This window comes from Callospermophilus lateralis, chromosome 3 (assembly GCF_048772815.1).
Source record: "Callospermophilus lateralis isolate mCalLat2 chromosome 3, mCalLat2.hap1, whole genome shotgun sequence".
NCBI lineage: Eukaryota > Metazoa > Chordata > Mammalia > Rodentia > Sciuridae > Callospermophilus > Callospermophilus lateralis.
In genome coordinates, this window is record NC_135307.1 from 121,868,960 (window position 1) to 121,880,141 (window position 11,182).

The window sequence follows — 11,182 nt, forward strand, 5'->3', positions numbered from 1 at the left end:
TTTCACTAATGATTTGCATGTGGTTTTGTTTCCTTCTTTTTCTCCCACCCCACCCCACCCCACCCCAAGCAGTAAAGCTGTTATCAAGTAAAAGTCTTCTACAGAATCCCAGCATGTAGAGCAGAGTGGTGGAGCTTTGAGAGGCAGAGAGAGGGGGTTATTTGAACTCCTGATTTATACATGGTTCTTTTAAGTCTGATAGGGTTGTCAGGATTGGCATGGGACAGGTTATAGCAACAGGGTCTCCATTCTTTGATGTGGTCCAACTTGGTCAGTGTGGTCTTTTATGATCAACTTAGACCCACCCAGACTTTCAGTAATTCAGCACCTTTACTTTTCAGTAATCAGCAACAATAGAGAAGAACTGAGTGATGCCATTAACCAGCAGGATGTAATTGACAAGCATTGAACAGTCCACCCCACAACAACAGAAAAACCCCCCCTTTTTTTTTTTTTGGAGAGAGAAAGAGAGAGAGAGAATTTTAATATTTATTTTTTTTAGTTTTCGGCGGACACAACATCTTTGTTTGTATGTGGTGCTGAAGATCGAACCCGGGCCGCATGTATGCCAGGCGAGCGTGCTACCGCTTGGGCCACATCCCCAGCCCCCTTTTTTTTTTTTCAAATGGTTGTGAAACATTGACCAAGACAGACCATTCCTGAGTCATAAATAGACTTGAACAAAATTAAAAGAATGGAAATCATACAGTGTATTCTCTGACACAGTGAACTCAAACCAGAAACAATAAAAAAAGAAAATCTCTGAACATCTGGAAGTTAGTATACTTCTAAATCATCCATGCCTCAATGAGAAAGTCTCATGGGAAATTTTAAAAATACATTGAAAAAATGTGAGCGTAACATCGGAATTTGTGGACTGCAGCTAAAGAAGTGCTGAGAGGAAAATTTATAGCACAAATGGTTACCTTAGGGGGGTCTTCCTGCTCTGTTCACCTGCATTGTCAGAGAGCTTAGAGGTCCCCTCCATGAAATGCTCTCATTGCCTTTCTCACCTCCCACCCCGGGGCATTGCTCTCCCCAGTTCCTGGCACCTTATGCCTCCTCTTAAGAACTTGGCTCCACTGCTCCATCAGGATCTGTCCTTGGGCTCTATTAGCAGGTTTGCTTTTCTTAACAGGTTGAAGACTCCACACCAGCAGGGGCAGTGCATTTTACAAGAAAAGTCACTGAATCCCATCTGCTCAGGGTTGTGTTGTGCTGAATGCAGCTTCACATAGTGGATTTTCATCTGCATGTGCCTAGAGACCATATTGAAAACTCTGTCCCCTCTTCCCCAGGCTTTGAACCTTGCCTACTCCAGTATTTACGGCAGCTACCGGAACTTTGTGGGACCTCCACACTTTCAAGTCATCTGCCGGCTGCTGGGCTACCAGGGCATTGCCGTTGTCATGGAAGAGCTGCTGAAGGTCGTCAAGAGCCTGGTGAGTTTCCTCCAGAGGAGTGTCCTTCTCAGGGCAGGAATTTACAGGGGTAGAGCCAGCCTCTCTTGGTATCTGGATCTCGAATCTGTAACAGACAAATGATTCAGTTTAGCTTTAAACACTTTGATTCTTTGATTTCTTCCTCATCTTTCCTGGCTCAAGAAAATAGATCCAGTAGGCGCAGTGGCACAAATATATAGTCTCAGCTACTCTGGAGACTAAGGCAGAAGGATTGCTTGAGCCCTGGAGTTTGGGGCCAGCCTGGGCAACATAGTGGGAGCCTGTCTTTAAAAACAAAGAGAATAGATTCAAGTTATTTTAATCCATCCATAGAAGGAGTTTTTGATAACCCAAATATTGCCTATAGAAGTAGTCCCTCCCTCCCATGTAAAGGGCTACCACTGAGCCCAAGGCTCAAGGGAATACAGTGCTTTGGAGATAGAGGACAAAACAGAAGCCAGGAGGCCATGATAGACACTTCTCTGTTTCAGTTGGTGATTGTCTGGGAAGGGAGGGTAATATCTGGGAATGTTCTGCAAGGACCCACGTCCATTCATGAAGCATGAGTTTCCATAAAACACAAATTTCAAACATTTGTGTTGGGGAGAATAGAATAGAGCATGTTCTCTGTGGAGACACTAAGTGATGGGCAGGGGCTGCAGCAAGAGGGCAGCCCATTTGGCAGGCTGTGGTCACAGGTGCCACTGTGAGAAGGCTCCCAGTACCTCACAGCTTGATAGAGTTAATTTTTGAGGCAAATGGTATATGCCCTTTTTCTAGATGATAAGGGTTACATAGCTTGAGAAAAGGATTCGGACCCAGAGTTAGGCAAGTGCTCTACCACAGGCTACAGCCTTAGCCTTCTCTGTCATATCTCAGGGCCATTTTTGTCTTGGAAGAGAAGTTGTTTAGAGCACAAATTTCAGCGATGTGGACCCCTTGTGCAGGTTGCTGTTTGCATGGGTGATTCTGCATTGGTGATCATTACTGTGCATTTTGCTAACACTCAATTTTCAGAACGTGCAACAGCCACAGCTTTTTAGGAGAGTGTAGGCCCGAGGCTGACACAGTTTGTATTTCTCCCAGCTGCAAGGCACAATCCTACAGTATGTGAAGACACTGATGGAGGTGATGCCCAAGATCTGCCGCCTACCCCGGCATGAATACGGCTCTCCAGGTGAGTGCAGGCACCTTGGGTGCTGGATGGAGGCACAACACCACTTAGTGGTGTGTGGGGCTCATTGCTAGTGTCTCTGGAGAAGATGGAAAGGTCAGCCTTTCAACCATAGTAAAGAAAATCAAGTTAAAAATGGTTGAGGGCTGGGGCTGTGGCTCAGTGGCAGAACACTTGTCTAGCATGTGTGAGGCACTGGGTTCAATCCTCAGCACCAAAAATAAATAAATAAATAAATAAAAGGCATTCTGTCCATTTATAACTCCCCCATACCCCTCACCCCCCCCTCCAAAAAAAAAAAGAACCTTTGTTCTCCCTGATGGGCAAAATCATAGCCCCTGGGACAGGAGTCCTCTGTGCTTCTCCTTTCCTAGCAGAGCAATTAAACTGTCTCCTTAAAAAAGAAAGAAAGAATGGTTGAGAAGGGCCAGGTGGGAGGAGAAGGTGAGGATGCCCAAACCAGAGCCGACTGTTTAGAGTAGAAGAAACAAAGGCATTTTATAGCCAGGAAGCAGGTAAGTGTGGGGGAAGTTGTGTTGGTGTCACTATTTGCTCTGAGGAAGCTGAGGGGCCCCATGGGGTCAGCCAGTGGGGTGAGGCACTGAGAGGGATTCTGAGCACTATGTTCCCTCAGACCCCTGTACTCTTAAAAAAATCACCAAGGAAGACCCCTGCACCCTCAAAATATCACCAAGGAAAACAGGTCGTATTGTTGTCCTCTTGGGCAGCCCCCTGGAGCAGGATACTGGTCTTGCCCCTTCCCCTACTTTTCTTCCTCTTCCCCTCACAGTCTGTCTGTGTGGAGGACTGCCCTGGGCTCCAGCCTGTCCTGCTTACAGGCAGATGTGCTCTTCAGGGACAGCCCACGTGTCTCACTGCAGGCTGTTCTTGGGCCACCCAAGTAAATAGCTGTGATGATCTCAGAAAGTGGCACTGCATGGCACTGCTGGGCTGGAGGGACCTTTGCCAAGTGAAACTGCCTTGCATCTCTTGCCTGATGGTTTTCTCTTGAAAGCTAGACAATTGAACCCTAGCCTTGTCTTATTAAGTGACTTGAACCCATGTGTGGTGACATCTGAGAGACTGTCCTAATGGGCAGACTGTTGATGTGGCCAGCCACCTGGACACTGCCCTGTACTAGCCCAGGGCTCTTATCAATGTTTGAGGGGGACATTCTGCCAGATAGTATCGTGTCGCCCTTGCTTAGAAGAATGCAGTTTCATTTCACTGTCAAAAAGTAGATGGAAGGCAGGGGATATAGTTCAGGTGGTAGAGTGCTTGTCTCAAATGCACAAGGCCCTGGGTTCAATCCCCAGCACCAAAAAATAAAAAGTAGATGGATAGGGCTGGGGATATAGCTTAGTGGTAGAGCACTTGCCTAGCATGTGTGAGGCATTGGGTTTGATTCTCAGCACTGCATATAAATAAATAAAATAATTTTAAAAAGTGGATGGATAATGTTGGGATAATAAAATGAATGCTTGTATATAAGCTAGACATGGGAATTTTTAACATCTGAAGAGGAAGCCATTAGTGCATCTCAGTGCAGGACAAGTCATTTGCAGCTTGCCTCAAGTGTGCTTGCTGAGGATGAGGATGACCCAGATGAACAACACCTGAGAGGGTCTTCATGCCAGTGAGCATGACTACATGGTGGTGCCGGGACCTGGGAGAAGACAAAGTGGCAGCGAGCATGGGGTGTGGCTGTGTTTCAGGCAAGAAGGCGCTGAGTATAGGTGCTAGGCATGATTTGTGGGATGAGGGGTTTAATTGAAATCCACTGAGTCTCTGACTTTGTGTCTCAGGCTAGTTTGGCTCCTGTGGGTCTTTTACATTGTGTACTTTTTGGAGTCAGTGTGGTAATTTTGGACTGGGTTAGCACTGAGTGTACAGATCCAGTTAGGGAGAGTTTGCTCTGGACCTTGGGGAGAAAGCATGCAGCCTTCTCACTGAGTGTGATGTCAGCTGCAGGACACCTAATCAGATTGGTACATTCCCTTCTGAATTTATCAAATATCTCGTCTGATTCTGCTGGAAATGACAATGTGGCCTCTTTTATTCTTAATGATGTACACTTCCTGTTATTAGAGCCTTCTCTGAAGATATGGGGTTGACTGAGAAAGAAGTGGCAGTCTATGGAGAGTGTGCCTGGGGGCAAACGTACCCCTGTTGAAGGGAAGATGTTAGGGGTGCGATATTGTGGTGGTCCTTTTAACCAGGCACAGTGGCAGTGTCAAATTGGCAAGTGCTTCCTGCTGTGGCCCCATGATGCTAGGCTCTGCCCTCCAGCCTTCCAAGCCAGCCCTCACTTCTTCCCACACAGGCATCCTGGAGTTCTTCCACCACCAGCTGAAGGACATCGTGGAGTATGCAGAGCTGAAGACAGTGTGTTTCCAGAACCTGCGGGAGGTGGGGAATGCTGTCCTCTTCTGTTTGCTCATCGAGCAGAGCCTGGTGAGTGCGCAGCCCCACCGCTGAGGTACCAGGGCTGTTTTCTGCTGGTGACAGAGGAAGGCTTCTTTTTTGTTATGTGCTGGGGATGAAACCCAGGGCCTTACACATGCTACCACTGAGCTACATTCCCAACCTTATTAGGAGGTTTTTGGTGAAAAATTAGGGTTGCAGTGTTGTAAAGTACCATTCATATTTCATGGGTTTTTTTTTTTTGTTGTTGTTGTTTTACTTTAAATTTGTTCCCTACAGTTGAAAAATAAAAATGTAGCTCGCTGTCTCAAGAATGTTTTTCTATGTGAACGTTATAAAAATGTTTTATGTGAAATGTGCACCAGGCATGGTGGCCCATGCATTTAATCTCAGCAACTCTAGAGGCTGAGGTAGGAAGATCACAAATTTGAGGCAAGCCTCAGCAGCTCAGTGAGGCCCTGTCTCAAAATTTAAAAAGGGCTAGGAATGTAGCTCAAAATAAAGTGTTCCTGGGTTCAATCTGGTACCAAAAACACACACACAAAAAAAGTGTGTGTGTGTGTGTGTGTGTGTGTGTGTGTACAAGTATATATATAATGTACATGAAATACATGATGTACCTATAGGATCTAAAGCCATATTGCCCAGGAGAGCTCTTTGCAAAGTTCCATCTGAGGCTGTTGAGTAAGTGAAGTGTGATTCAGCATGACTGAGGAACTGATTTTTAAATTTTTTCAAATTTTAATTAATTTAAACTTAAATAGCTACCTGTGCCTCATAGTTAACTTTGGACATCACAAGCATAAGACAACAGTTTAATAGGAGTACACGTGGGAGTCCATTACTACCTGAGAAATGGCGCAGCGGGGCGCCTTGCTTTCTTGGCCGATTGCTTCCTTATGGCATCCTTCACCGCTCCTCCCTCCCCTGTGCATCAGCCAGCTCAGTTTTTGGCCTGAATTGGAAAGCCTAGTGTCAGACGAATCTCACTGGTTCTGTTCTGCCTTTCTCTCATTGTGAAGGAGGTGGACCTTCAATTATTCATTGGCTCTTCTTTTTATTTTTTTTTTTTCTTGGTTGTTTTTCTGTTAATTGCCACATCTAGTTCTTTTGCCTTTTCTTTTTTAAAGAGAGAGAATTTTTTTTTAATATTTATTTTTTAGTTTTCGGTGGACACAACATCTTTATTTTATGTGGTGCTGAGGATCAAACCCAGCGCCCCGCGCATGCCAGGCGAGCACATTACCGCTTGAGCCACATCCCCACCCCTCTTTTGCCTTTTCTGTGGTTCGTTTCTAGAAGTTCTTTGGGTTTCCTTTATATATAACACACATTGCAAATACAATGTGTGTAATATATACAATGTGTGAGCCCTGTTTGGCTCATCTTTTTACTCTGATAGTGGTGACTTTTTATTTTCTCTTTGAATACAGTCTCTTTTTAGTTTTATTTTCCCTGGTGCTGGGGATTGAACCCAGGCCTTGCAATATGCTGTAACCCTCTGTAGGGGCTGACCTGCTGGCTAACTGCCTCACACCAGAAAACAGTAAATAAAGAGGGTGTGCACACATCTGATGTGTCAGGGTCTGTGCGCATATCTGGGAGTTGACAGCATCCAAGAGTCCTGCGTCTCTTAACTTCTCCCCTTTTCCTGCACTTCTAGAAAAACCCTTCCCACATGGTGGTAAAGGGGGACTGCAGCAGCCCCAGGCCCTCATTGTCCTTGCTATCTGTGGGCTCAATGGGACCCTGAATAGGCAGTCCTCCACAGGCCGCCCTGCCCACAGTGGGACATTGCCATTATCCCAGAGAGTTCTGTTGACAGGCCACTTTAGAGATTACTTTATACTGGATAGCTAGGATATACCTTATTTTCAGCACCAGATTTCTCTGTTTTTGTTGTGAGCGACACTTCTTGATGTCGTCTTCCCCTTCTCTGTTCCAGTCTTTAGAAGAAGTATGTGACCTGTTGCATGCAGCTCCTTTTCAGAACATCTTGCCGCGCGTCCACGTGAAAGGTGAGCCTGTGTGTCCCCAACCCAGAGATCAGGTTGCCCTCTGCAGAGTCATGCTCACTTGGGTGGCCAAGAGTCCACTTTGGTGCCTGTTCAGTCATAACCGGGGGTGTACCCTACTTAATTACATAACTAATTACATAATTACTTATTAAATAACTAAAGTTTTTATGGCTGAAATAAATCTTGGATTTGTTTCAAAATAGCATGGGAGCAGGGGAGTGGGGCACATATAAGAGAAGAGTCACTGTGAGTTAATAGCTGTCTCAAGAAGATAGGTAAAGAGCTCATGGTACTCTTTTCTGCTTTAACTCACATGGAATGTTTGACAAATTTTTACAAACAACTGTTGAACAAAATTGTCTGGTTTTTCTAAAAAAAATTTTTTTTTTAGTTGTGGATGAATCTTTATTTTTCTTTATTTATTTCTATGCTGTGCTGAGAATCCAACCCAGTGCCTCACACATGCTAGGCAAGTGCTCTACCACTGAGCCACAACCCCAGCCCCACTTGTCTGGTTTTGTTTGTTATTTTGGCTCTTCAGTTCATTGCATGAAAGTGTTTTACTAGTTCAAGTTCAAAGCAGACCCCAAATTTATATTATGTAAGTAAATATGTCAGTTTGAATTAAAGTATCAAATGAGCTAGTTTTGTATAACACTTTTTTTCCAAGGAGTATCCTTAATGTCAACTCTTTCTTTTCTAATTGTTGCTTCCTGTAGAGGGGGAGAGACTTGATGCCAAAATGAAAAGATTGGAATCCAAGTATGCCCCACTGCATCTTGTCCCTCTGATCGAAAGGTTGGGGACCCCACAGGTAAAGTGTGCTGTGGCTCTGTGAATTGCAATAGGTATCCACATCAGGTCAGGCAGCAGGGCGGGAAGGTATAGTGAAGTCACACGGGGCACTTGGCTCCTCAGACCTCATGTTTCCAGGGGATACATTACAGGATGTTGTGAAGTTTAAATGAGCAAGTACATGGAATGGGCTTAGCATCTGAGGCATACAGATTAAATGTCACTTGTTGCCATTATTCATCCCTTCACAGAGGAAGCTTTTTCAAAGGGTTTCTTTAAAACAGAAGGAACTGGGACAAAAGGCAAGGTATCATGGCAGACTTCTGCAGTCCCGTGTCACCTTACTCTAGATCCAGATTACTCAACCTTGGCACTGCTGCCATTTTGAACCAGGTGATTCTTTGTGTTGGGAGTGACCTGTGAATTGTAAAATGTTTAGCAGCATCTCTGGTCTCTCTATTCAGTAGGTGTCAGTAGACCCACCCCCACATTGTGACAACCATAACTATCTCTCTGGACATTGCCAAATATGTCCTGGAAGCAAAGTCACTTCTGGGTTAGAAACAGCTGTATTCCATTTCCCTTGACTGTGAATGTATTTAACCTTGTAAGACATACTGGTAATTGCCGACATACACACATTTTGTTAATCCTTGCCTCCAAAGATCCTCTTCTGCCAGCTGAGTGTTTTCCGTTAAGTCATCAACAGGACAGGAGTAGTTTGGTCTCAACATGGCAGCCTCATGCTGTGGCCCATAACATCCCACAACTTTTGCTTTCTGCAGCAAATTGCAATCGCAAGAGAAGGGGACTTGCTGACTAAGGAGCGTCTCTGCTGTGGCCTGTCTATGTTTGAAGTCATCCTGACGCGGATCCGGACCTTTTTGGATGACCCTATCTGGCGTGGGCCTCTACCCAGCAATGGGGTCATGCATGTGGATGAGTGTGTGGAGTTCCACAGGCTGTGGAGTGCCATGCAGTTTGTCTACTGCATTCCTGTGGGGACACACGAGTTTACAGTGGAGTAAGTGCATGCTCAGTGTGATGCTTTGGAACAGGACAAAATTCCAGTGGAGGTGGAAGAGCTGGTGGAGGAGGTGGCAGCAGCAGTGTGAGGCCAACACAGCTGATAAGTTCTTCTGGAAAGGGACCAGACACTGAGCTACTTTAAAGGGTGGTTTCATACTTGATGCCAAAGAGAAGACTCAGGATTAGTGTCCATAGTCTCTGAACCCATAGCAACTGAATGCAAATTGGGTGTGCCATGTTCTGGGTGGGATGTCCATAAGGTCATTCTTCACAGAAGGTCTGTGATCTTAAAAGAGGGTTAGGAAACTGTGTGCCAGAGAAACCCAAAAAAGAAATTTACCAAAACCAAGAATATCATCTGTTGCTTAGCATTCTCCTCGCTGCACAAGGTGACTGGATGAAGATAGTAATGCCTACAGCTTGGCTGGTGACCCCTGGAGACAGACTCATAAAGGACTTGCTCATTGTTTATTCATCTCCCATTCTGTTCATTGCTTTTGACTGCAGGCAGTGTTTTGGTGATGGGCTCCACTGGGCTGGTTGCATGATCATCGTGCTTCTTGGGCAGCAGCGACGCTTTGCTGTGCTGGATTTCTGCTACCATCTACTCAAAGTCCAGAAACATGATGGCAAAGATGAGATTATCAAAAATGTGGTATGTGGACAAGGCTCTTCCACCATATGTGTCTCTATTTATTAAAAGTTGTTTGGGGGAAAATGTTTCTTTCATCTTAGTATGAAATGTTCTATCAACTGAAACTTTCTTTGTATTCCAAAAGTGAATCTAAACATATAATTGGCAAGTAGAGCAGCCTGACAGATTAAGAATTAACTTCCATTTTCTTTCTCTTTTCAAAGTACTTAGATCTACTTCATATTTTACCTTGTAGGATCTGCATGTTCAGATTTTTGGCATACAATTTCAATCTTCTGGCTTCCTTCAAGTCAAAGTGTGCTTTCTTGGATGCTTTTAGATCTTTTGGTCTTTGTGTTTTATTGACACCTTGTAGTTGCATTCTAGAAAATACTCCACCATTATCATTTCAAATATTTTAGCCCTTCTTCCATTTGCTCTTGTTCTCTTCTTTTGGAACTTTAGTTAAACATGTTAAACTTTCTTATTCATTCCATTCTCCCATGCTTTATCCTGTGGTATTTGTTTTCTCTTGCTCCCTCCCATGACCAGACACCACAGGTTTAGTGGTATAACTACCACTGATTGTCACAGTCCTCCAGATCAGCATGACTCAGCTGGGTCCCCTACTTAGGAGTCTCGTAAAGTCAAAACGAATTTGTCAGTGGTGTTGTGCTCCCCTTGGAATCTCTGTCCATTTAGGTGGTTGGCTGAGTTTCAGTTCCTCACACTTGTAGGACTGAGGTCCCCATTTCCTACTGGCTGTCAGCTCCACATTCCCTCTCATGTTTTCCATATGGTACTTTCCAACAGCAGTGGGCTGAGCCATCTCTGCTTCTAATCATCTTCCAGTGTTCCTTGTCATGTCCTTCCCTACAGCTAGAAAAGGTTCTCTGTTTCATGGCTGTCCACTTGGGCAACAATATACTTGCTGTTGAAGTTCATACCCTTAGCCACATTTGCAAAGTTAACACACAGGTGCCAGGGATTGGGTGTGGACATCCTTGAAGGGCTATTCTAGTTCTCACACCTCCATTTCCTTGGTTCTCTATGCTGTATCCAGAGTACTTTCTTCAGATACATCTTTCAGGTAATTAATTCATTTCAGCTTTGTCTACTCGGAAGGTCTTGGGAGTTGGTGTATCTAAAATTGTTTCCTTGTATGCTTGGTTATTTGCCAAGCTCTTTATCTGATTTTCATCCCAAGATTTGTATTTGCTTCTACTCATTGCCAGTGGCCATTGCCAACCTGGGACCACTTTAGTCTAATTAAAGGGTTCTATAGTGGTGGGGTCTCTAGGTATAGTACAGCTTGCTCATAGCCAAGTCTATTCTCCCACCTCAGTGTCATTGGTATGTGTCCCAGAAGCAGCCCTGGCCTCTGCTTTGCCTCCTTATGGGAAGAACCAGCAATGCTTTTAAAATTAAGTGTTTGGGGGCTGCTGAGGTTGTAGCTCAATGGTAGAGCGCTTGCCTAGCATGTGTGAGGCGCTGGGTTCAATCCTCAGCACCACATATATTTTTTTAAAACAATGAAGTCATTAAAAAATGTTTGTTATGTGTTTTTATTCTTTAGTGGGAGGGCTATCAAAGGTTCCTGTCCACAATATTAACTAACTGCAAGTCTAGAACTTATATTAGTTTACTAGTCTTTCCCCTGAACATA

The 11,182-nt window shown here is 44.6% G+C and overlaps 1 protein-coding gene across 3 annotated transcripts in view; it reads left to right on the forward strand.

Moving 5' to 3' along the window:
* Cyfip1 (cytoplasmic FMR1 interacting protein 1) overlaps positions 1-11,182 on the forward strand; it is an 89,855-nt gene that overhangs the window by 75,602 nt on the left and 3,071 nt on the right. For all 3 annotated transcript variants that reach the window (XM_076851259.2, XM_076851258.2, XM_077109180.1), the window contains exons 24-30: positions 1,299-1,442; positions 2,529-2,619; positions 4,940-5,070; positions 6,986-7,058; positions 7,778-7,872; positions 8,639-8,877; positions 9,390-9,537. In XM_076851259.2, the coding sequence (XP_076707374.2) occupies positions 1,299-1,442; positions 2,529-2,619; positions 4,940-5,070; positions 6,986-7,058; positions 7,778-7,872; positions 8,639-8,877; positions 9,390-9,537 (921 nt within the window). The remainder of the gene's footprint in view (positions 1-1,298; positions 1,443-2,528; positions 2,620-4,939; positions 5,071-6,985; positions 7,059-7,777; positions 7,873-8,638; positions 8,878-9,389; positions 9,538-11,182) is intronic.